General features: G+C 32.1%; 1 protein-coding gene across 1 annotated transcript; it reads left to right on the top strand.

Annotated features, from left to right (window-relative positions):
- Positions 1-1141: 1141 nt before the first annotated feature.
- Positions 1142-1528, top strand: LOC131858131 (E3 ubiquitin-protein ligase SIRP1-like). The gene has a single exon (XM_059211156.1). The coding sequence runs from the start codon at positions 1142-1144 to the stop codon at positions 1526-1528; it is 387 nt and encodes a 128-aa protein (XP_059067139.1).
- Positions 1529-26226: the final 24698 nt, after the last annotated feature.

Genomic DNA, 26226 nt, shown 5'->3' with positions numbered 1-26226 from the left:
TCAACCCCACCCTACTCTAACCACTACTTTTGGCAGGGAAGATAACTTGATATGGTATGAAATGGGACCCATATCCGCCAATGGGCCCCCCTATTAAAGGGTTTACCATATGTTCAGGTTACCTAGCATAACCTTCCCTCTAGATCAGGATCATCCCCCCACCCCAAGAAATTGTCCATAGTGGGATCCCCGGTTAGGGGGCTATCACTATAGATTTATTCTTGAGGTGTGGGTCCCTTCATTCACCCGGTCAGCAACAAGTGGAAAATAGACCTCTCGAAAATAGACCTCTTGGAATTTTAGGGGGGACAACTGGATCTAGTATAACTATTCTTGCTCTAATGATAAACGATAACGGGTTAGAGAGGCCACAATAGAAACTTATCGCTAATCTTCTAAGACACTTTTTACGCATCTAAATACTTGTAAAAGAATTTCTACACAATAAAATAGGAGCTCCGCTCATCGGTTATTACAATAGGAGTTCAATTTTACATAAATATCAATAAAAACAATTAAGATGTCCAGAAGATTCTTAAGACTAAAAGAATAAATAAAGTAAAATAGGATAGTATCTCATCAAAACAAATAAGGCTTCTAAAAGATCCTTACTTTTTTGAGAAAATTTATTATGTGACACCCCTTTTCTTACTTGAAAGGCTCCCTTCCAAAGTTAGATTTCTCTCTAATTAAACTCATCACTAATCTTCAATGACACTTCTCAAGCTTCTAGGTGTTTCTAAAACACTTCTTAAACATTAATTTATGAGCCCCACTCATAGGTAATTACTATGATAGTTCAAATTTACATAAATAATAATAAAAATAATATTCTATAGCCTCAAAATCACCCTCTTAACTCATATTCCAAAATTGACAATACTTGACTTCATCAATACTCCACATAAACTAGTAACTCATATTTGCACGAGGGTTGAATTTCGACTAAATCTAATAAAAATAAGGTCGTGGTTTTAAAAATTTGTGACATTGAAATTGATGAAAAAGTTGGTAGAGTTAATATATGAGCTTTAGGGTGTATGGAAGCTTACTATATATAGAGGGAGGAGATGTTATGTTCATACACCAAAACTTTTTAAGCCCAATCATCCGTATAATAATAGTAACGAATAGAAGAAATATGGATGTCGAAGCTTTTGTTCGGCAGATAGGAGAAGAGGATGGCGCATATGGGTCATTTGCAAATCATCTGAGTGATCCTAATACCATGGATGCATTCCTTGAAAGACTCCGTAGTGCAGTCAATGAAGTGTTTGATGAAGTCGGATATGTACCTGCAAGAAAGGAGACTATGAAAGAAATCTCATACAAGCATATTAGTGAAGGCTCCATATGTGCAATTTGCCTTGATAATTTTCTGGTGGAGGAACAAGCATGCGAGATGCCTTGTAATGAGAATCATATATTCCATACTAAATGCATTCGCCAATGGTTGGAGCGGCAGAATACTTGTCCTGTCTGCAGAACAGAATTTCCCAAACAAAGCAAAGATAGTGTCGACATTTAGAATATCAATGAAGATCAAAAGCTATTTGTCGCCAAGTCATTTCACTTAGTTTTATTTAGCATGACTAGGGAGTAAAATCTGTTTTAGTTTTTAAGTTTTAGTTTTTTCTAAAATCTGTTTTAGTTGTTTCTTTTTCATCTTTAAGTTTTTAAAACAAGTTTCTAAGTTTTTGGAAGACGTCTAAATAATGAGGCAGACAATTGGTCCGATCTTTGATATTTGATCAAGAAGAATCTGTTTTAGTTTTTTTCTTTATTTTCAAGTTTTTAGGATTTTTTTTGAAGTCTATATAATGAGGCAATCCTAATTTTTTCATTATGAGTTAGTCTGATCTTTGAAAATGCTTCAAGGAGCTATTGTAATATATTGAATCAATAGAACAATAGGGCTTGTAATATGTTGAATAAATAGGATAATTGATCTATATTTTGCGTTTTGACATTTGATGGTGATCCAGAAGCTTGAGTTAATAGGGCAATTAATTTGTGTTTTGCTATTTGATCAAGGAGCTATTGTAATCTCCTGAACAGTAGGGCAATTTAGTTGGGTTTTGTTATTTGATCAAGCAACTCTTCTAATTTCTTAAATCAAGAGGGCAATTTATTTGTGTTTCATATTAAACTCTTGTAATCTCTTGAATCAATAGAACAATTTATTTGCATTTTAATTTTGTGTTTTGATTTTGTGTTTTGATATTTCATAAGAAGCTCATGTAGTCTCCTGATCCATCCATCGCTGAAGAAGAAGGTAGCAATATAGGGTAATATATCTGTTGTTTCAATTTTCTATGAAGAAATCATTAGATCCAGCCATAGCTGAAGAAGAAGGAATCATTAGATCCAGTCACAGTTGAATAAGGTATCAATAAAAAGTGATAAAGACAATTTATCTGTGTTTTGATATTTGATGGTGATCAAGAAGATTTTGAATAAATCATTATATCTAGCAATAGCTAGAGAAGAAGGTAGCAGTAAAAACTTACAGGGCAATTTATTTATGCTTTTATAATTTATGGTGATCAAGCAGTTGTTATAATAACTTGAATCAATAGGGCAGTTTATCTATGTTAAATTATTTGATCAAGAATCTCTTATAATCAATAAGGCAACTTATTTGTGTTTCAATTTTGTGTTTTGATATTTCATAAGAAGCTCTTGTAATCTCCTGAAATAGATCCATCCATAGCTAAAGAAGAAGGTAGAAATATAGAATAACTTATTTGTGTTTTATTCTCATGTGAAAAAACACTGAAGAAATCATTAGATCCAACCATAGTTGAAGAAAGAATTATTAGACCCAGCCATAGATGAAGAAGAAGAAATCATTAGATCTAGCCATAGTTGAAGAAGGTAGAAATAAAAAGCAGTAGGGAAATTTATCTATGTTTTGTATTTGAAGAAATCATTAGATCCAGCCGTAGATAAAGAAGAAGGTAGCAATAAAAAGTGATAGGGTAATTTATCTATGTTTCCATATTTGATGGTGATCAAGAAGCTATTGTAATCTCTTGAATCAATGGGGCAATTTATTTGTGTTAAACTATTTGATCAAGAAGCTCTTGTAATCAATAGGGAAATTTATTTGTGTTTTAATTTTTTGTTTTGACATTTCATAATAAGCTCTTGTAATCTCCATTATTTGTGTTTTAATTTTATGTGAAGAAGCACTGAAAATATTAGATCTAGTCATAGCAATCATAGCTGAAGAAGAAGGAATCATTAGACCCAACCATAGTTGAAGAAGGTAGCGATAAAAGGTGGTAGGGAATTTTATTTGTGTTTTGGTATTTGATGGTGATCAAGAGGCTTTTGAAGAAATCATTAAATCCGGCCATAGCTAAAGAAGAAGGTAGCAATAAAAAGTGATAGGGTAAGTTATCTATGTTTTGATATTTGATGCTAATCAAGAAGCTATTGTAATCTCTTGAATCAATAGGTTGTTTTATCTGTGTTTCATTATTTAATCAAGAATCTCTTGTAATCTCTTGAATGAATAGAGAAATTTATGTGTCTTTTGATATGTGATCAAGAAGGTCTTGTAATTTCTTGAATCAACAGAGCAATTTATCTATGTTTTGATATTTTGTCAAGAAGTTATTGTAATCTTTTGAACCAATAGAGCAATTTGTTTGTGTTTTAATTATGAGTGAAGAAGCACTAAAGAAATCATTATCAAGGCAATTTATCTATGTTTTGATATTTGATGTTGATCAAAAATCTTTTGTAATATATTTGATGGTTATCAAGAAATAAATGTAATCTCTTGAAACAATAAGGTGATTTATATATGTTATGTTATTTGATATAGGTATTTTAATCGCTTTAATCAATAGGGATATTTATTTGTGTTTTAGTTCTTGGGATATTGAAGTTTTTGAGGGTATCTCATAAAGCCACTAACATCAATTTGTTTGAGAAATTTATATCTGAGACATAGAAAAGGTCACAATGTTTTGTCAAAAAATAATTGAAGCCCTCTATAGAAGGAGAGAAAGTGGTAATAACCACACATAATAGGGAAGACTAATCATGTAATTTTTCCAAGACAAGCTTCTAGAAGTCTTTGAATGTATCTAACACCTCTATATAATGTGAGAATTGTAGTTCATTCATTATCTATTGAATCAATAGAACAATTTATCCAATTCTGCATTTCTTTTATTTCTTGTATGGATTCTCCATTTGATGCATTTATAATTAACTGAATTTATTACCAAAGTATTGCTTGATAGATTAATTACTGAGAATATGTTTAAGATAAGCTTTTGAACTCTTTGAATGTATCTAACACCTCTATATGATGTAGCAATTGTAGTTCATTCATTATAAAGAAATTGTTGTAATCTATTAATCAATAGAATAATTTATTTGCATTGCAATTATGTTTCTTTTATTATCAGTGTGGATCCATATTTAATTGACTTTATTACCATAATAATGCTTCCTAATGTTTTGATACAATTAATTTGAAATTTCCAATTATATTGATTACCAAACATCAAGAGGAGAATAATAATTAGAGTGAATCATTATAATGATTACAATGAGTATATGATTTTGTTAACAAGATAGGTAAAATTAGCAATCCATTCCTAAGATGTCTATAAAATATCGCAATCTATTCATAAAGATGTCTGGAATATATAGCCTTCCTAGGTATAGCTTTGAGAAACCTCCACCCATCCAGAAACACCCACCCATTGAATAATAACCCCAATTGGATTATGTAGTCTTCTCTTGTTGTCAACAATCTCCATTTTAAGGGTTCTAATCCTATGTGTTAAAATTTTGTGCTCTAGAGAAAAGCAAAATAATGCTATATTTCATTTAATTTAGATTTTCTTTCTCTCTTTTGTTTTACAAATTTTTATAAAATTTGAAAATACTAAATATAATTTTAAAATTTTATTTAGAATATATTTTAATAACATGATTATTTTTTTTGTTTTAGTTTACAATGTGATATATTTTAATAACATGATTATATTTAATATTTTTTAAAGTGTTCAATGTATATGGTTTTCAAGTTAATGGTTTTGTTTTCATTCTTAGTTTTTGTTTGATGTTTCTAAGGCAAGGTTGAAATAGATGAGATATAAAAATTAATATAGTCATATATATGTGCAGTTTTAAAACAACATTAGAAAAAATGAAGAAGTTAGAAGGCTGCTTAAGCATCTGGAAGGCAGCCAACCTGGGAAAAAAGACAAGAAAATCAAAGCGCTCTGCAGGCTGAAGAAGTGTTGAATGGCGTGGGAAGTAGCTCGAGACAGCAGATAGCTGCATACAAGACCAATGAAAGACTCAGAAATTGGTTTGTATTACATTCTCTTTCAGCTTACCGTGTCTTCTTATTCACTCCAAAAAAAAACCTGCAGTCTTGAAACGAAAAACATATTTCATAATCTTCTTTGTAGATTTCTTATACATATCATTTAATGCTCTTTTGATTTGTTCAGTTTCTTCAGTTTAATAGCAAAAATTATAACTATTGGGTAATCATAATGGAGGCATTGTTTTGTTCACAAGATTACATGTTGGAACTCTTGAAGATAGGAGAGTGGCTGAGAAAATTATAAAAACTTTTCTTAAAGAAACAGTTAATCTTTCACAATTTTTAGATGATCAGTTGCATGCATCTCTCATTTCTCATGAGCATAGGATAAGTCGGTCAGCAAATTCAAGGTTGGAGCATGCCTTCAAGACACAAATCTTAATCAACCATGGTAGAAGTAGATAAAGATCAAATTTCAAAGGTAGAAAAAGAAACTCATATAGAAGTGGAAGAACCAAATCATCAAACTCAAGTGAGAACTTAAGTGGAAGAGGAAACCATCAAATGTCAACTCCAAATCAGCCTCAGAACCAAGGGTATGATAATTCTTCAATTTAATATCATCACTACAAGAACTATGAGCATTATTTAAATGAATTTAGCAAGAAACAATGTGATTCTAGACAAAAAAAAGTCCAATTTTACCAAAGAAATATGTGAATCGCTTTTTATGTTGCACAAGAAAATGAAAAAGACATGGTTATTACACTCCTATTGTAGCAATCATACGATATGGAACTTAGAACTATTTTCTAGTTTGGATGGAAGTGTAAAATTAGATGTCAGATTTGGGAATGATAACAAAGTTTTAGTTATGGGAAAAGGAAATTTCAACATTCTAACCTAACAAGGGTGGAGATTTTTTACCTCAAATGTGTATTTTTTTCCTAGCTTGAAGCATAAATTCATGAGTATAGAGTAGCTCGTTCAAAAGGGGCATAGAATATTTTTCATAAAAAAACTACACAATTTTAGATAAATTTCCTAGTAACCATCTTATAGCCAAGGTCCTAATGAGAAGCAATAAAATATTTTCCTTAAGGTTTAAACCAAATTTGAAGGTAGAATTTGCTCAAGAACATCCTTCAACAAACTCACGAGAGGAAGAAGAGAAAACTACAACAATTGCCCAAATAATCTTTGATGAAGAAATTAAAGATGAAAATTGCTTATGGAACTTATGAATTGAACACTTAAACATTGGAGGTTCAAACTTATATTATATAAGAAAAGAATGGTCAAGGGTTTGCCCTTAATAGAAAAACAAAATAGAATATGTGAAGGTTGTATCTTGGGTAAACAAAATAGGGAATATGAAGGTCTATACGTGCAAAAATGCCATTGGAGATTGTTCACTCATATTTGTATGGACCAATGGAAATACCTTCAATTACTGGAACCTACTACTTCTTCACATTCAATGATGATTCCACATAAAGGTATCCACAAACAATTTACCACAAGGTATACCCTTCAACAAAATGGTGTGGCTGGCACGAAAAGTGGGACAATCATGGAAATATCAAGGAACATGTTGAAAGCAACACACTTCATAAATGAGTATTGGGTTGAACTTGTAGTATGTACAACATGTATAATGAATAGATGTTTCATCAAAAGCATCACCAATATAAATTTTGGAAGAAACATGAAGTGGAAGAAAACATAATATTTCTCATATGAGAGTATATATATGTGTGGCATATGTATAAGTCCTAGATGAATAAAGAAGAAAACTAGATAACAAAGGAGAAAAATACATATTTATAGGTTATAGTGATGAATCAAAGGAAAAAAAGATACATAATCCAATAATCAAGAGAGTCATAATCACTAGAGGTGTGCAATCTATAGAAGATGAAGCATGGGATGTAAGTTTGGATAAAACAATCAATATTACAACCAACTTACCATGAGAAGAAAACAAAGATTTTATACCAGTATGTACTCCTCTAAATGTCACTCCTACTACACCCATTCAAGGTTAACAAATTGGTCAAGTGATACTATCCTCAAGCATAAGGGTAGCCCTACGCACTAAATAAAATGCTCCATCAATGTTCAACAAATACCATCTTCAATTGGGACTCTTGGTGTTGGACCATAAAGCTCACATTCCACAAGTTCAAGTGACAAGTCAAAACACACATTAGAAAGCTTACGAAGACCAAAATAATAAGTTTAAGAGAGATTAATGAGAAAAATGAAGATGAAAATAATGCAAGTATGACTTCTTTTTTTTTTCTTATATTCACATGTAGATGATCCAATTAATTTTGAAGAAGCAATGAAAGAATAAATTCTAGTAAATTCAATGGATGAGAAAATAGATGCTATTGAAATAATCAAACATGAGAGTTAGGGAGTATTCCATACGAAAAAATATGTGATGATAGTTAAATGATTTTACAAAATAAAATTGCATGTAAATCGTGATGTGCAAAAACATAAGGCAAGGATTGTAGCCAAAGGATATTGACAATTGCCTAGGGTAGACTACAATGAAATTGTTGCGTTGTTGAAATTTCATCTTCTTACACAATATTTTATCTACTTATAATTACTTCTTGTTCACCCATAACCATGAACTAATGCTTATTACTTCATTTTAATGCCTATTTGAGGAATTTTTGTTTAAAGTATTTTTCATTGAATTTCTTACTATATTGTTGAGCTATTGGGACCACATTTGTACAGTCATGTCTCTTAAAAATATGATATTGAATCCTATTACACTATAGGCTCCATTGGGGTACAATGCTTGTGAATATGTTAGTTTAGCAAAGGTTTGAATAAATTCAGTCTTACTAACTTAATGACTCAGTTGGAACATAATTCTTGTGAGGAAATCACTTTACAAACATTTTTAATACATGTTAGTGTTGGTGCTAAATCGCACCTCCACCATTTCACTATACTCTTGATAAATGTTTAGGTCTCCTAGGGTTAAATTTGTATTCGCCAACAGGTAACAAGTTGAGTTGAAAATCTTAGTTTTTATAGGAGCAACATTATCAAGAGTTTTTATGACAATTTTTATCTTTTATCTTTTATCTCTGTTAACTCTCATAGTTCAACAAAAAGATCACATAAAGAACACACATGAATATATGATAAAAGATACAAAGAGAACATTCATGAATAGACAATGAAAGATACACATAGAAACTTAGATGAAATTGAAATCATTCAAAGCAAGAGCTGAATGAGAATGAGCTAAATGAATGAAATTGGATGGAAAAAAGAAGCTTGGATCACCAACCTAGTGTAGATGTGAATGAGATGAATTTGTAGTTGATAAAGCTATTTTTGGTTCAATGTTTGTAGGTTGGTTTGGCTCCTCTTCATTGATATCAAAAACGGCAATGTAACTGTCATTTTTAACAATTATACCTTTTTTTTTATAAAGGACCCTATATCAAAGAGTTCATTTGAAGGGGCTATTCACTCAAACCCATTTTTTATTAATAAAAAAATAGGCCAACGAGACCTTCGAATGAACCCACCAAAATAGGGCCATTCATTTCGAAATACTTCTTTTGAGCGAACACAAATATCTCTTCGCTCGAAAGATCCCATTCATTTGAAAGGATGTAAAATTTTATTTTTGTCAAATGACAACCTTTTTTTCATCGCTGAAAGTGTAACCCACTGTTATGAATTCACCAACCCAAATTGAATGTTGCTTCCATTTTTCAATGCATAATAAATAAAATCACTTGTTAGCACTTTTATGGTAACCCAACTGATGATGATGATAGAATACAAAACTTCTTGCTGAGAAGCACTTTCAAACTGACTGCAAGCGATTCTAGTGGAATTGCATCACAAATTGCAGTAATGTTTTTCTTAACCATTTTCTCACAAAGTGAAACTGGGTTTTCTAAAATTTTGCAGGCAGGTTTCAACTATCCCATTGCATTTCTATTGCAAAAGTTAGAGCTTTTTTATACATGTATTTCTAGATAAAAGGAAAATGGCTTTAGGTGACAGTGGTCATTTTCTAGGAAATCATGAAGTAGAATTGCCTATATCTTTGTGTCTTTGTTTCTTTTCATATAGTGCATTTCCCATCTAAAGATCAGAGCCAACATATGCACGGATCTCAAGTGAAAGGCAAATTGGATATAGGTGACAGTGGCTAATTTCTTGAAAATTGTGCACTAGATTGGTGAGAAATTCATTTGGTTTGTTCATTATGATTTTATGAATTCGCTCTCCAAAAATCACAAGAACCCAGTTCTCAGATCTCAAGACATGATGAAACCTTTTTTAGTACTTTTAAAAACATGTTGGGCTTATCTATGGTGGTCTAAGGCCAGTCACCAATCAAATTTCAACAAATACAATTGCAACGGTATGCTCGAACAGTTGACCACATGATACTTCTTCTAATGGCTTTGTTTGGGTATATGAACAATAATTTAGGATGACTGTCTCACAATGTTATCTACCCAGAACCACTATGAACAGTATTGTTTGTTCTCAAATGTTAATGTCACTCCAAACAAATGCATAGTTGAAACCATACAATGGCTCAACAATTAACCACGTAACAAAAACACTTGCCCAAAATATTAAAAATGCCCTCTAATTATTGAATTTCTAAGTATTGGTGGCAAACATAAAATATACATGCAAGAAGTACTATTGTTTAAATACGTTCAAATCTGCCCAACCCGTTTACAATATCTACCTCAGCATTGATGCCAAAATGTTTCCAAATGCTAGTATTGAGATGGCTCTAAATGTACTACCTCAAAATATTACTAAATAGTAGTAGACCAGACTAAAACTTACATGGTTGCCTCTTGTTGTGGCTGCCTTAAATATGTGCTATGATGCTCTAAAATAATCTTCAAAATGTTACACCATATGCTGCTTTCTTATCCCCACAATCTCATACAGAAAAAGTTATGAATGGTCACAAGATTTGTGATATGACACACATGCAAAAGACTGCACATCAGCTTCTCCACCAAACTGAACATGCTGCATGTTCTCATGCAGCGGGTACTCCTCATAGAAATATTGTGGTAGCCTGCATGTGACAATAAAGGAGAGCCTGCACTCTCATAGAAAATGTGGATCATGCATAACATAGACCACTGAATGCACTTTCTCCCAAAATGGATTTCCTTTGTTTGAATATTTAATGCTTTAAGGCCATGAGTCACTCTTGTAATAAATCTAGTACAAAAGGGAGCATTTGATGAGATATGGAGACTAGAAGGGCTGCTTGTATTACAAATGAGAGCAAAGCACATGTAAAAGGACATTCTTATTTACTGTCGTCAACGCTTGCTGCTTCAATCTTTTGAAAAAAGTACCCCAAGAATACCTAGCATTGCTCAAATGTTGCCATAGATGTATGCTAAATTAAGAGACCCAAATTATGAGCATCATGTGGATTACAACATGCATTTACTGCATTATGAGCTCTCTATCAGTCACGTGGATCAGTATACATCCAAAAAATGCTCTGATGTATACAAGGCAAATCAAGAAAGAGAGATATTGTGCTAGAGATGGCATTCAGCAAATGTTAGCTATTAGAAGTTGCTTTGGTTTCTGTTCTTGGCTCTTTTGGAACAACAACAATGTATCCTTTCTTTATTTTTTGTCCAATTTGTTGCAACTCCAAGCAATTTTTTATGAAATATGTGTTGCAAATTCCTATTAGCTGCAAATCTGGGCACTTTTAACAAAGTTGTTGCTAATTCCGTGTTATATGTCAGTACAGACTTATGAGGGAATGGTTTCTACAGTAGCTTTTTCTGTTGTTGGTTCTTGTGGCCATCCTATTCCTTCCTTGCAAAAGTGTTCTTGTCTTGTGGATCAGTTGCTTCCTTTCTTCTCACTGGTGGTTCTTGTGTGGCAGCAGCAAGGCCTCTATTGTTGGATATTTGATCAAGAAGAATCTGTTTTAGTTTTTTTCTTTATTTCCAAGTTTTTAGGATATATTTTTGAAGTCTATATAATGAGGGAATCCTAATTTTTTCATTATGAGTTAGTCTTGTAATTTGTTGAATCAATAGAACAACAGGGCAATATAGGGTAATTTGTTGAAAATGTATCAAGAAGCTGTTGTAATATGTTGAATCAATAGAACAATAGGGCTTGTAATTTGTTGAATCAATAGGGTAATTGATCTATATTTTGTGTTTTGACATTTGATGGTGATTCAGAAGCTTGAATTAATAGGCCAATTTATTTGTGTTTTGCTATTTGATCAAGAAGCTCTGGTAATCTCTTGAATAGTAGGGCAATTTAGTTGGGTTTTGTTATTTGCTCAAGAAAATATTCTAATTTCATAAATCAATCGGGCAATTTATTTTTGTTTCATATTAAACTCTTGTAATCTCTTGAATCAATAGGGCAATTTATTTGTGTTTTAATTTTATATTTTGATATTTCATAAGAAGCTCATGTAGTCTCCTAATCCATCCATAGCTAAACAAGAAGGTAGCAATATAGGGTAATATACTTGTGTTTTAATTTTCTATGAAGAAATCATTAGATCCAGCCATAGCTTAAGACGAAGGAATCATTAGATCCAGCCATTGCTGAAGAAGAAGGAATCATTAGATCCACCCACAGTTGAATAAGGTATCAATAAAACATGAATAGGGTATCAATAAAAAGTGATAAGGAAAAATTATCTGTGTTTTGATATTTGATGGTGATCAGGAAGCTTTTGAATAAATCATTAGATCTAGCAATAGCTAAAGAAGAAGGTAGCAGTAAAAACTGATAGCGCAATTTATTTATGTTTTTATATTTGATGGTGATCAAGAAGCTGTTATAATCTCTTGAATCAATAGGACAATTTATCTATGTTAAATTATTTGATCAAGAAGCTCTTATAATCAATAAGGCAATTTATTTGTGTTTTAATTTTTTGTTTTGATATTTCATAAGAAGCTCTAGTAGTCTCCTAATTATATTGAACAAGAAGGTAGCAATATAGGGTACTATATCTGTGTTTTAATCTTCTATGATGAAATCATTAGATCCAACCACAGTTGAATAAGGTAGAAATAAAAAGTGATAAGGGAAAATTATCTTTGTTTCGATATTTGATGGTGATCAAGAAGCTTTTGAAGAAATCATTAGATCTAGAAATAGCTAAAGAAGAAGGTAGCCCTAGAAACTAATGGGGCAATTTATTTATGTTTTTATATTTGATGGTGATCAAGAAGTTGTTATAATCTCTTGAATCAATAGGGTAATTTATCTCTGTTAAATTATTTGTTCAAGAAGCTCTTACATTCAAGAAGGCAATTTATTTGTGTTTAAATTTTGTGTTTTGATATTTCATAAGATGCTCTTATAATCTCTTGAAATAGATCCATCCATAGCTAAAGACGAAGGTATAAATATATAATGACTTATTTTTGTTTTGTTTTCTTGTGAATTAGCATTGAAGAAATCATTAGATCCAACCATAGTTGAAGAAAGAATTATTAGACCCAGCCAAAGATGAAGAAGAAGAAATCATTAGATCTAGCAATAGTTGAAGAAGGTAGCAATAGAAAGTGGTTGGGAAATTTATCTATGTTTTGTATTTGAAGAAATCATTAGATTCCGCCGTAGCTAAAGAAGAAGGTAGCAATAAAAAGTGATAGGGCAATTTATCTATGTTTCAATATTTGATGGTGATCAAGAAGCTATTGTAATGTCTTGAATCAATGGGGCCATTTATTTGTGTTAAATTTTTTAACAAGATGCTCTTGTAATCAATATGGAAATTTATTTGTTTTTTAATTTTGTGTTTTGATATTTCATAATAAGCTCTTGTAATCTCCTGATTTTCTCTATTTTAATTTTATGTGAAGAAGCATTGAAAACTTTAGATCCAGTCATAGCAATCAAAGCTCAAGAAGAATGAATCATTAGATCCAACAATAGTTGAAGAAGGTAGCGATAAAAGGTTGTAGGGGATTTTATCTGTGTTTTGATATTTGATGGTGTTCAAGAGGCTTTTGAAGAAATCATTAAATCCAACCATAACTAATGAAGAAGGTAGCAATAAAGAGTGATAAGGCAAGTTATCTATGTTTTGATAATTCACGCTAATCAAGAAGCTATTGTAATCTCTTTAATCAATAGGTTGTTTTATCTATGTTTCATTATTTAATCACGAAATCTCTTGAATGAATAGAGCAATTTATCTGTCTTTTGATATTTTATCAAGAAGGTCTTGTAATTTATTGAATCAAAAGAGTAAATTATTTATGTTTTGATATTTTGTCACGAAGTTATTGTAATCTCTTGAATCAAAAGAGAAATTTGTTTTTGTTTTAATTATGAATGAAGAAGTACTGAAGAAATCATTAGCAAGTCAATTTATCTATGTTTGATATTTGATGTTGATCAAGAATCTTTTGTAAGATATTTGATGGTTATCAATGTAAACAAATGTAATCTCTTAAAACAATAAGGAAATTTATATATGTTTTGTTATTTGATGAAGATCTTTTAATCTCGTGAATCAATAGGGATATTTATTTGTGTTTTAATTGTTGGGATATTGAAGTTTTCAAGAGGATCTCATAAAGCCACTAACATCAAGTTGTTTGAGAAATTTATATCTCAAACATAGAAAAGGTCACAATGTTTTGTCAAAAAATAATTGAAGCCCTCTATAGAAGGAGAGAAAGTGGTAATAACCACACACAATAGGGGAGACTAATAATGTAATTTTTCCAAGACAAGTTTCTAGAAGTCATTGAATGTATCTAACACCTCTATATAATGTGAGAACTTAGTTCATTCATTATCTATTGAATCAATAGTACAATTTATCCAATTCTACATTTCTTTTATTTCTTATATGAATTCTCCATTTGATGCATTTATAATCAACTGAATTTATTACCACAATATTGCTTGATAGATTAATTTATGAGGAATATTTTTAAGATAAGGTTTGGAAGTTTTTGAATGTATCTAACACCTCTATATGATCTAGCAATTGTAGTTCATTCATTATCAAGAAATTGTTGTAATCTATTAATCAATAGAATAACTTATTTGCATTGCAATTATGCATTTCTTTTATTGTCAATGTTGATCCATATTTAGTTGACTTTATTACCATGATAATGATTCTTAATGTTTTGATACAATTAATTTGAAGCTTACCAAACCTCAAGAGGAGAATAATAATTAGGGTGAATCATTATAATTATTACAATGAGTATATGATTTTCTTAACAAGATTGGAAAAATTAGCAATCCATTCCTAAAATGTTTGTAATATATCACAAGCAATTCATAAAGATGTCTGGAATATACAGCTTTCCTAGGTATAGCTTTGAGAAACTCCCACCCATCGAGAAACACCCACCCATTGATAATAACCCTGATTGGATTATGTAGCCTTCTCTTGTTGTCAACGATTTCCACTTCTAAGAGTTCTAATCTTGCGTGTTAAAATTTTGTGCTTTATAGAAAAAAAAAATAATGCTATATTTCATATAATTTATATTTTCTCTCTTTCTTTTCTTTTGCAATTTTTTATAAAATTTGAAAATATAAAAATAATTTGAAAATTTTATTTAGAATATATTTTAATAACATTATTATTTTTTTTGTTTTAGTTTACAATGTGATAGATTAAAATTTAGATAAGTTACATAAATATTTCATATTTTTTTTAAGTGTTCAATGTATATATAGTACTTTATATTAGTGAAAGTGCTTATGATTAATATATTAATGATTGAAAATATGTATATTGAAATTAATAAAGAAAATTTTAAAATTCAAGTAAATAATTAAATTTTGAATTGATATCAAATACTATTTAAAAAACTTGCATTTTTTAAATGAAAAACTTATTTCATAATCTTGTATGTATATTTCTTATACATATCATTTAATGTTCTTTTGATTTTCCTGTTGTCCTTAGCCTAACATATCAATTGTAAGGAGAGCAGTTTTGAATGAAATGTACGGAATAAAAAAAAAGGAGGAAAATTTACACTTGTTACTGTAACAATAGGGAATGGCTTAAACCACAGCCACTAAGCTTATAGTAGGTAGTTTTAGAATTAATGAATGAAGAAAATAGGAGTAAAAAAAATGTTGCTTTAGAAATAGTAGATGAAGTGTGGAATAGAGAAACTCTATTTGCGGAATCTTTGGGCACAAAGAAAAGGTACTAGCCATGTGAGTGTTATGTATGCATCTTAAATATGTAAATATTTAATTAATTAATTTTCAATTTATTTTATGTTTTTTGTCTCTCCATTTTCCTGCTCTGTTCTTAAACTCTTTTATCCACTTTCTCTTACATCATGTGGTATTAAAGATGAAGGTTATTGAATGGAGTCTTTGATAAAGTTTTTAAAGGAGTTAGAAGGGTTATCTACAGTCAATAATAACAGCTCGAAGCACAAGGCTGAGAAACCCACAATTTCTTCATTTTAATAGAAAAAATTATAACTATTGGGTAATCACAATAAAGAAATTGTTTTGTTCACAAGATTTATGAAAGTTTGTAAGAAATGGATACCTAGATAAGTTGATGCAACAAAAGAAAATCCCCTAACTCAACTAGAGAAAGATTTATTTAAAGATAATAGGAAGAAAGATTCAAAAACTCTCTTTTTTATCTTTCAAGGAGTGCATGAGAGCATATTTCCATACTATCATTTTGAGGTAGTACATTTAGAGCCATTTCAATACTAGCATTTGGAAACATTTTAGCATCAATGTGGAGGTAGATATGGTAAATGGGTTGGGCAGATTTGAACAATAGTACTTTTTGCATGTACATTTTATGTTTGCCACCATACTTAGAAATTCAATCATTAGAGGGCATTTTAAATATGTTAGGCAAGTGTTTTTGTTACATGGTTAATTGTTGAGCCATTGTGTGGTTTCAACTATGTATTGGTTTGGAGTGACATTAAGATTAGAGAGCAGGGTTGATAACATTGTGAGACAATCATCCTAAATTAGTGTTCATATACCCAGACAAATCCATTAGCAAAAGTATCATGATGTCAACTATTCGAGCATACACTTGCAATTCTATTGGTTTAAATTTGATTGGCGACTAGGCTTAGACTACCATAGATAAGTCCAACATATTTTTAAAAAGTACTAAAGAAGATTTCTTCATGTCTTGAGATTTGAGAACTAGGTTCTTGCGATTTTTGTAGAGAAAGTTCATAAAATAATAATAAACAAATCAAATTAATTTCACATCAATATAGTGCACAATTTTCAAGAAATTGGCCAATGTCTGTAATACCCACCAAAATACCCTAGAGAAAACTACTAATCTAACTAACAAATAGAGATAACTCTTTTAAATAAAAATCAACTAATGCAACATAAATAACTATCATCACTCAAGATCATAGATTAACAACTACATGAACAAATATAACATTATGACCATAAAATCATCCATAACATTATGAATGCAAGCAAAAATAACATCATAACCATTATCATCTCAAATCATACATTTATCCAATCATTCTTTCCCCCAATGTATCTTAATGCCACTACTTAATAACATCATAACCTAACACATCCATACCATAAAATCATTAACATCCATTTTATTTAAGTTCTACTCAAGTATTCTTCCTATCTTTAGATTATGAGCTATCAAATGCATTTCTTCATAACCCCATTAACTTTCTAAGTTCATTTTAAAGAATGAGATCAAATGTTCCTATCTCCCATCTTTATCCATTATTCACCTATTACATCATTAATCTATATACATATACCCTTTCATACATATGGAACTAGATTATTTCCTTAAGAAAGACTATTGCACATCTCATCAAGATTACTATTCTTACACATATGCAAGATTATAATAGCAAGCACTTATCTACTTCCAAATAGGATTCCATGCTACTAAACAAATTTAAGAATCATATGATACTACAAGATTAAACTTAGTATAATTATTCAATCTCCTAATTCAACATAGGATCTCATTCCTAACATTATGAACATTTATACAATGTGAACCATATAATAATACATCATCTTAATCCATTAGAAGTCATAGTCTCTACATCATAAAGTCCTATTACATAAGAGTGCATGGTACAAGTACATAGTCGCTTCTGTTATATCATATCCTAATGCATAATAATACAGGTTACATAAGTACATATCCTTCTTTCACATTTACAAGTCATTATGATACAATGTTATCTCCAAACATAGACATCTACTCCACATAGTGAATAATCATAGTGTCCATACAAATCTACAACTACTCATTCATTTATATATTCCAAAGATAACTAACAATAAGGATTAACATATTTCAAGACAAGGCATACATGATCGTAAACATATTCACTACCATTCGCAAGATATACACAAGACAATCCAATCGTATCACTCAATCATTTAATTCCTCTCTAATCTAGAATTACATACACAATTGAATATCCATTTACATACAATTCTGGAATCAACCTACTACAAGTCCTAATACATATGTTCATGAGAAACTGATTACATGGTCTACTTTACTATTACATCTTTCTTGAGTTAAAAACTACATGATATCAATTCCTAACTACATAGATTATGCTTCAAGATCCATCTATATGATGAGATAATATAAATCCATGTCGACGCATTGAATCATCCAATGATTAACATCCAAATGGAACAAGGGATCAAACCACCTGACCATGTGGAACCAATAGGAACCATCCTTTGTGCTAGGAGATGCCATGGGGTTCCAGCTAACACTCAAGAGATAGGCTAACACCTAAGAACCAAGGGACTAAACGTGACCACCACAAAATAACAACCAAGAATAATGAATCAAATTACCTCACAAGGTTAATAAAAAATCAATAAATCCCAAAGGCATAATCAACAACAAAGGCATAATGATAACGTACACACTTAGGGAAGAGTGTCATCACATGCTATCCTCACAAAGAAGGGGCCACACCACACCTTCATAGACACGTGGAACCATCTCCACCTTGGAGACAATCAAGGGAGATCGATTTACCACTCCAACGGTCTTCCCAAGCTCATCCCAAGTCAACAGTCAAGGGCTATGAGGTGGGGAACCAAAAAAAAAAATCATTATCTTGTTTAAGTAAATTCTTATTTACCCAAACCCAATAATCAAATTATTAGTGAACTATCACTTGCAATTAAACATAAACTTTTCATGTGGTCCCATGACAGTTCTAGACCCTAAGCATCATCTCTTGGAACCTCTTAGAGCCTATTGCTCATGACCCCGCTCCTACACATGCAAGAACCCACTCCCCGTAATAATGAACCAATACCTACGGTTGAAATATGCATTAAAATAACATCACAACAACATTATGAAGACATAAACACAACCACAACATCATGGAAGCAAACTGATGTATATCAAGATTTATATACCCAATTACAAGCAAGAGCCTTCACCAGAATAATACAACAATGAGCGAAGGCATAAACATGAGTTCAAAGTATAATCCAAAAAAAATTCCAATACCAAAAAATGAGGCAATAAAATCCCACTAGAGCTCTCATAAACATTCCTCAATATCGAAGCATTCTTCCTCTTGGAGCAACTCAACATCAACAATATCCTCAATAAGAAGGGACAAATCCTCTTACTGGAGAACAAAAAACAACATGTAATTATCACGATGAAATCATAAAAACCTCTAAGGAAATGAATGCAATCACAAAATGCTTGTGGTAAATTCCCAAAATCAAACAAATCAATCACAATGACCAAAACTGATAAAACCTGCACCCCAGAGTAGTTCAACACCTCCAAAACCTAAAATGGCCCATTTGGGAGATAATTTATCTCTCCCATGACATATTTTGGCATTTTGGAGCCATACTTTTGTGTTTTGGTGCTGAATGATAGCGTTGTGGGTTCAGAGAGCAAAAACCAATGAAAACATACATTTAATGTAATGAAACTTGCCCAGATTGCACACAGGCTTGCTAAATGAACAAATAACTCTCCCAGGAGGTGTGGGAGGATAAAATAATACCTTAAAAACATAAAACTTATATTCACAAGTCATACAAATGGATTTAAACATCAAATCCCCGCACCTCCTTTACACAGACTTGCACAGAAAGACACCAAATTTACATAGAAACTCATGGAGATGCAGTATATAATAATGGGAGATTAAAAAAAACTAAAAAATAATATTAAATCCCAACAAGAATACAAGGAAGGGAATACATAAATTTAAAAATATAATATACAAAATAAATATCCCCAATAATACATGATGAAGGCAGAACTCGAGAAACAAAAAAACATAGCAAATTGCAGTAAAACATACAAGATTATGTATTATATCTGAAATCAAACTATTTGAAATACATCCAATTACAATATAGAGGAATAAATTCTCAATCACTGCAACACACAACTTACAAAGTTTTCTTAAAACCCTTATAAAACTATTTCCAACCTAGAAACTAACTCCCAAAAACTCAACTCCAAAAGTTATTACAAGTTTCCTCAAATGAGTCCTAAATAGCCTTCCACCATTTTGGAGCTGAAATTAAAATTTATAAATTACCAATTGGTGGAAAAATGCAAAAACATGAAATTGGAAATATGAAAATACAACCAGATTCAAAAATTAAAACTTTCCGAAAAATTGTCCAACTCCTGGCAGCCATAACTTTTGATCTGGGAATCGGATTTACGAACTGTTTGAAGCATCACAAATATCTCTGAGTGTAGAGTACGCTTAGATTTTTCTCTGCTAATTCCCGCCATTTTTCGTTCCCATTCAACACCGTTTAATGCCTCAAATCTAGCTTGGAAGATTTTTTTTCAATTTTTTAGGAAACTGAAACTTGAATAACTTTCAAACAATTGATGCTTTTAATTTGATTCTTTCACAAAGTGCTTATTTTTTCCTCCTCAATATTCCCACAAATTTTGGGCTCCATTTGCCTTCAAATAAAAACTTGCTATTTTTGGCAGTCGGCTAGAAAAATCAGCTTGTCAATTTTGAGAGTTGGAATCTCTTATTCGTTTAAGAGGGTATCCAAAACTACCAAAAAATAAAAAGAAAACTAAACAAAAAGAAACATTTTTGTGTGATATAGGATTGGCCATACACCATTGGATACTCCTGCATTAGACACCTTAGTTAGATTGAGAAGTGACCACGTAACGTCTCAGCTGATTGAGGACAACCCAAATGGTCAACCTCTTCCTTGAAAAACCATGAAGACTATTCACTAGGTATTTCCCTCCATTTCACTAGATACTCCTCATATTACCTATTTCTAGTACTCCTCCGCACATGACTATCCAGAATTGCTTTGATCTCCTCCTCTGAAGGAGGTGCAAGAATTTTGTACTGTACTATTCTTGGCTCCTCCTTTGTGCTACCTTCATGATATTCTGTTATATCTGAAATGTTGAACATACGGTAAATATTAATTTCTTCTAGCAACTCTACCTCATATGTGTTTCCAGATTCATGCTTCTTCAAAATTTTGCAGTGACCAAACTTCTTTATCTTCAGCTTATTGCTCAGTTGAAAGAGACTGAAAAAATCACTTGCTAAATTAAAGGAACTAGCTCTACAATTAAATAAGAGTCAAGATATCATAGCTCAACTCTTTGAACAGAGTGGATCTGAAGAAGCAAAAAAAGCAGTTGCAGAACTCATGGAAAAGAACAAGAAGCTGAATGAAGAAATCACATATCTAAAAAGAGAGAATGAAAGTTAGGCCTTGAGAATGACTGAAATACTAGAAGCCAATAGAATAGAAAATGAAAGAAAAAGAGATGCAGAACAAGTTTTATCAAAAGCTGAAAAATCCAAAAGGCCCGCTAAAGAAGCCCTAAGAGAAAATGATGCGATCTTAATTGAAAAATATGAAGAAATCCGAATTTTCACTCAAGAGAATGAATACATACATAAGGATCTACATTAAAAAGTAGAGGAAAAGGAGAAGATGGTGACAGAGATTGAACAACTCAAAAATGAGTTGAAAGCTACAAATGAGAGAAATGAAAAGCTGAGGAAATTTAATGAAAGCTCTGAGAAGATAGATGAACAATTAAAAGCTCAAAGGAGAAAAAAGGAGACAACCTGTCTTGGTTACTCCGGTACAGGTCCTATGGAAACTAGAGAATCATCTAAATCCAAAAGCATTAAGGATGATAAAAGGAACAATTCATGAAAGAAAGGTATAAAGTTTTCTAAATCTTATTGCAATCATTGTGGTAAAATGGGTCATAAGTTTGATGTCTGTTCAAATCAACCGGTTAGTCAAAATAAGTCTTTCATCTTTGATGCTTATTTCTATAATTGTCACAAGTATGGTCATACTGCTTATGAGTGTAGATCTTGATCTAGCAACATGTCTAATAGAAGAAGCTTTAATGGATATTGTTTTACATGCAATAAGTATGGACACAAAGCTGAAGAATGCATGGTCAAGTCAACTGTATCAAGATCACCATTCAAATAGGTTAGCCCTAATAAAAGGAGTAATCAATTCAATGCCACATGTTCCACTTGTGGTAATTTTTGTCATGGTGGAACAAATTGCAGAGTAAGAATGGGTCAAAGAAATAATGAAGGACCATGGAGAACAACTAGTAGCACATGTTTCAATTTCCATAAGATCAGTCACTTAGCCAGAGAATGTAGGAACCAATCCTATAACCGGTCTGAAGACATGAACCAATTTGGCAAAAAGAAAGGGCAAAATGACTTTAAAGGAAAGAAGACAATTGAAGAGGTAAGGAATGAAATGAAAAAGACATGGATTAAGAAGGAAGAAAGAAAAGAAGGAGAGAATCATTTTGAAACCAAGTCATCATCCATCGGTGATGATAGTTCCTCTTCAAACTAGGCATACCGATACTCAGGGGGAGCACATATGGTAAGATCATTATTGAATCCCCTCGACCGATATGAGGTTATGTCTATCTACATAGTTTAGATGCATACAAGTTTGTTTAAAGTTTTTTTTTGGGTAAAGTTTTGAGGGTTAGTGTAAATGTTGTTTGTGTATTGGTATCGGTAACAAGAAACTAGTAAAAAGTAAATTGGTGTACCTTAAGTTGTAAATGGTCAAAATTATACAAACTAGTTGTTTTATTGAAGCACTGATAAAACTTAATGGATAAATAAAGAAATGTCAATACATTTCATTCACCTTGCTTTCTTGTGAACATTCTTCAGCTCTCGTGTGACCTAAGGTGATCGAAATCTTTCTAGTGCTATTTGTGCGAAGTAATCAAGCAGCATGATAGTGGGGATTGGCAGCCCTAGAGGAGAAGGTATTCTAGGTAATCAAACCTTGTTTTCAATAATTTTTTTGAAGTTCATCATGGCAGCTTATGTATCGAATCTTGTGTTGGTTGAAGCAATTAAGGAACTACAACCCGAGTTTAAACTTCATCCTATGAAGGTTGGAGAGATCGACATGATCGGTGCCCTATCATCTGTGCCCTTTGGTGTGTTACTAGTTGAAGATATTTTCTCCTTCATCCATTGCAAGCTTGAAGAACTTGGAGACAAATTTATTCGAAATAAATTCAAAAGGTTTTGTAATCATGATCTGTTGAATGAAGAATATTTGCATCTAAAGGCCAAGCATTTGTCGAATGTTGTTGATTTTACCGATCAATTTCATGTTGATTGGGTTAGGTATGTATTAAGAAGAGTGCATGATCAATTTCTATGGCTGGAAGCTGAAGCATCGATCAAGATCATAAAGGATGTGATTAAAAGAGTAACAAGGTTTAGCGCAACCTATGAAGCACTAACTCTAAGAAAAATATCATCCACTGAAGTCACCCGGTTGACTCAATCTCGATGTGACAAGAGAGCAATGGAAATCGCTCATATTGAGGATGCAGAAGTGAGGTTTTCTTATACAGTGCTGGGTTATAGGGTCTATCAATCAAGCCAAATAAACATTGTGTCGAGCGGTGCTATATGTGCAGCCTATCAAATCCTCAAGGAGGATGCAAGATATGATATTAGTGAGATGATCAGAAGTCAATCTCTGGTAAACATGGAGCGAATTAAGAAGGACAAGAAATAGTCATTCAAGTATGGCTCATTACTGGTATGTATATTCTTCTATGTGCAAAATTTCTTTCCCAGTAAGGGCAATGTTGTGTGGTTTGAGGATAAACCTATCATGGTTCAGATAGGTGAAATGATTAGGGTTTTAGGTGATAAGTTTGGGGAAACAATGTGGGGAAACAATGTGGGGATATTTTAAAGAATTCCAAATCAGAATTCACAAAAGAGAGAGAATCCCAACCGCTATTGTTTCGAAGTACACGGAAAACATTTATTTTCTTATTGACACCGATTGTTGCATCATTCAAGTGGCTCAACCTAGAAGCTTTTGGGTACCTTCTATGGGTTATGAGGTTGGGGCAGATATTAGTAAAGTGTATGCAAACATGTTACTGTCTAAACTAGTAGATAGAAAAGCAAAGAAATTTGGAACTTATGAGGAGGCAAGCTCCAAAATAAAAGAGGAACTTAAGGAGCAATCATACAAAGAAGAGTAAGCAAAATGATTGATACCTTAGACAAAAACTATGGAGATGAAGCATCCTATGCCACTACTTCCACCAGTACTAGTGAACAAAGAGGGGCCAAGTCAAACAAAGTTAAAGAACAAATAGGAGAAAAGAAAAAAATGTCGAAGGCAAAACCCAAGGGTACTGCATCCAGCAAACCAGAAACATACACAAAAGAAAATGATTCAGATACTCATACATCTTCCCAAGGTAAAGATAGATCGGTAGTAGTAACATATGCAAGAAAGAAAAAGCGTGAAGTGACAATTCACACGAAGGCTAATAAGAAGCCCAAGAAGGATGAAAAGGAGGGTTCTAACAGTGACACCTAATTTGATGTGGAAATAAAAGAAATCAAAAGAAGTGGTAGAAATTTACTTCCAACTATTGATGAATTGGTCGATGGGATGAAAGAGTTTGGAGGTCTATCTGGTGTTGGGAGAAAATATCCCCTTTGCAACAAGGAGGACAAAATAAAAATTGAAGACGCACTTATGTGGAACATGCATAAGTTCTTTAGAACTGCCAGTGAGCTATATGGATAGTTCCATCAGACTTGCAAAATCAAATTGAAGGGAGATGGAAAACAACTTTACCTATTGAGAAAGAGCATAGGATAAACAATCTTGAGCCATCAAAGGGAAGTTGAAGAAGAAATAGCAAAGGAAATAAAATAGGACCAAGGTGCAACTTCGCTAGACAAAGGGAAAGGTAAAGACAAAGACTCTATTGAAGGTTTTGATGTTTTCTTAGTTGATGATATCATCGGTAATGTTATGTTAGATATTCTCATTCTAACAAGGGATGTAGACCAACTGGTTGAACACAAATCAACAGTTTAAAGTATTTATATTAGTGTTTCACCGGTAAAGGGAACCACTCAAACTAACCATCCCGGTGAAGATGAAGTTATAGTTGAAGATATACCTTATGAAGATACACCTAATAGAACTTTGGTAACAATAAATCCTACAAACAATGAACCCCTTTTGTCAGATAAAAGGTGCAGAGGAAGGAAATACAAAGGTGATAAATACGTCAATACCACCTATTGAAGAATTAGAGTAGAAGGAAACAAAGGAGAAGGAAGAAAAACAGAAGGAATAAGAAAACAAGGAAGAATAGATGAAGGAACTAGAGGAGACCAAGGAATTAGAAAAACACAAGAAGAAAGAGGATTCTTCATCCGGTCAACCTGAAGATGGTAAGAAAATAGTGGTGGACACTCCTCTAGTAAAGAGGATGTTAGACTTAGAAAAGAAGAGTGAAAAGAAGAAAGCTAAACTTACCACCACAACCAGCTCTAAGGTTAAGGTTGAAGAAAAGGAAGAATAATTATAGGAGGAAGAAGAGGAAGACTCTGTAATCGACATAAAGAAGATGACCCCAAAAAAATTAATGAAACTTTCTAAAAAACTAAAACTTCAAGCTGAAAAGGCAAAACTTAGAGAAAAGAAAAACAAGACCAGAATTCTTAATACTACAAAAACCATTCTATCTAATATCATTCTTGACATTGCTATTGATGACAATGCATTCATCGTTGATCAGTTGGGCACTCTTGTCAAAGCATACGGTTCAAAGGAAACCAATCTAGAGAAGGCTTTAGCTAGACAATATGAAACAAAGAGAGGTGAAAAATTAATGAAACACATATCAAATGGAAAAGTTGTTCACTCCGCTAGCACTAAAGAGGCCAAATCTATACAATAGGAAGTTGGCCAATTATTTGTCAAGTCATCAAGCTTCACTGATTTAATCAAAGATCTTGAAGATAAACAAGCTCACACTCAAAGGGAAATCCAAGATCTAATAGGTTCTTTTGATCCTCTTACAAGCTCTCCAATGAATTTTAGTAGAAAGGTCAAAGAGTTAACTAATGAAATAAAAAAGTTAAAAGAGGAAGAGGATAAAAAAGCTCTTAATCTGCTAGAGCTACAATGCTACCTTGCACCAATGATTGATTTTATGAAAAGGAATGTCAAAGAAGCAAAAAGTCTCATAAGTGCACCTGACTATAACTCTATAGATGAAATGGATGATTTTTTTACAATTTTGCATGGACACTTCAGCACCATGAAAAAGGCAAAGCCTTCATGGAAATCCTCTTTGCCAACTTCTTAAGAAAATTTCGAAGACATTTTTGCTTTACTTTCATGAATCCTTTTGTATATTATTTGTCATTGATGTCAATAGGGGGAGTTTATATATATACATGAGGTATATGAAACAAGGGTAGAACCAACACATACATGACTGCTTTGTAGTATTTTCCAACAATGCCAAAGGGGGAGTTTGT

The sequence above is a fragment of the Cryptomeria japonica genome, chromosome 1 (genome assembly GCF_030272615.1).
Source record: "Cryptomeria japonica chromosome 1, Sugi_1.0, whole genome shotgun sequence".
NCBI classification, from domain to species: domain Eukaryota; kingdom Viridiplantae; phylum Streptophyta; class Pinopsida; order Cupressales; family Cupressaceae; genus Cryptomeria; species Cryptomeria japonica.
This window is presented reverse-complemented; position numbering and strand designations above follow the sequence as displayed.

What these genes read in the sequence shown, in the direction of transcription:
- LOC131858131 (XM_059211156.1), top strand. Translation starts at nt 1,142, where the DNA reads ATGGATGTCGAAGCTTTTGTTCGGCAGATAGGAGAAGAGGATGGCGCA.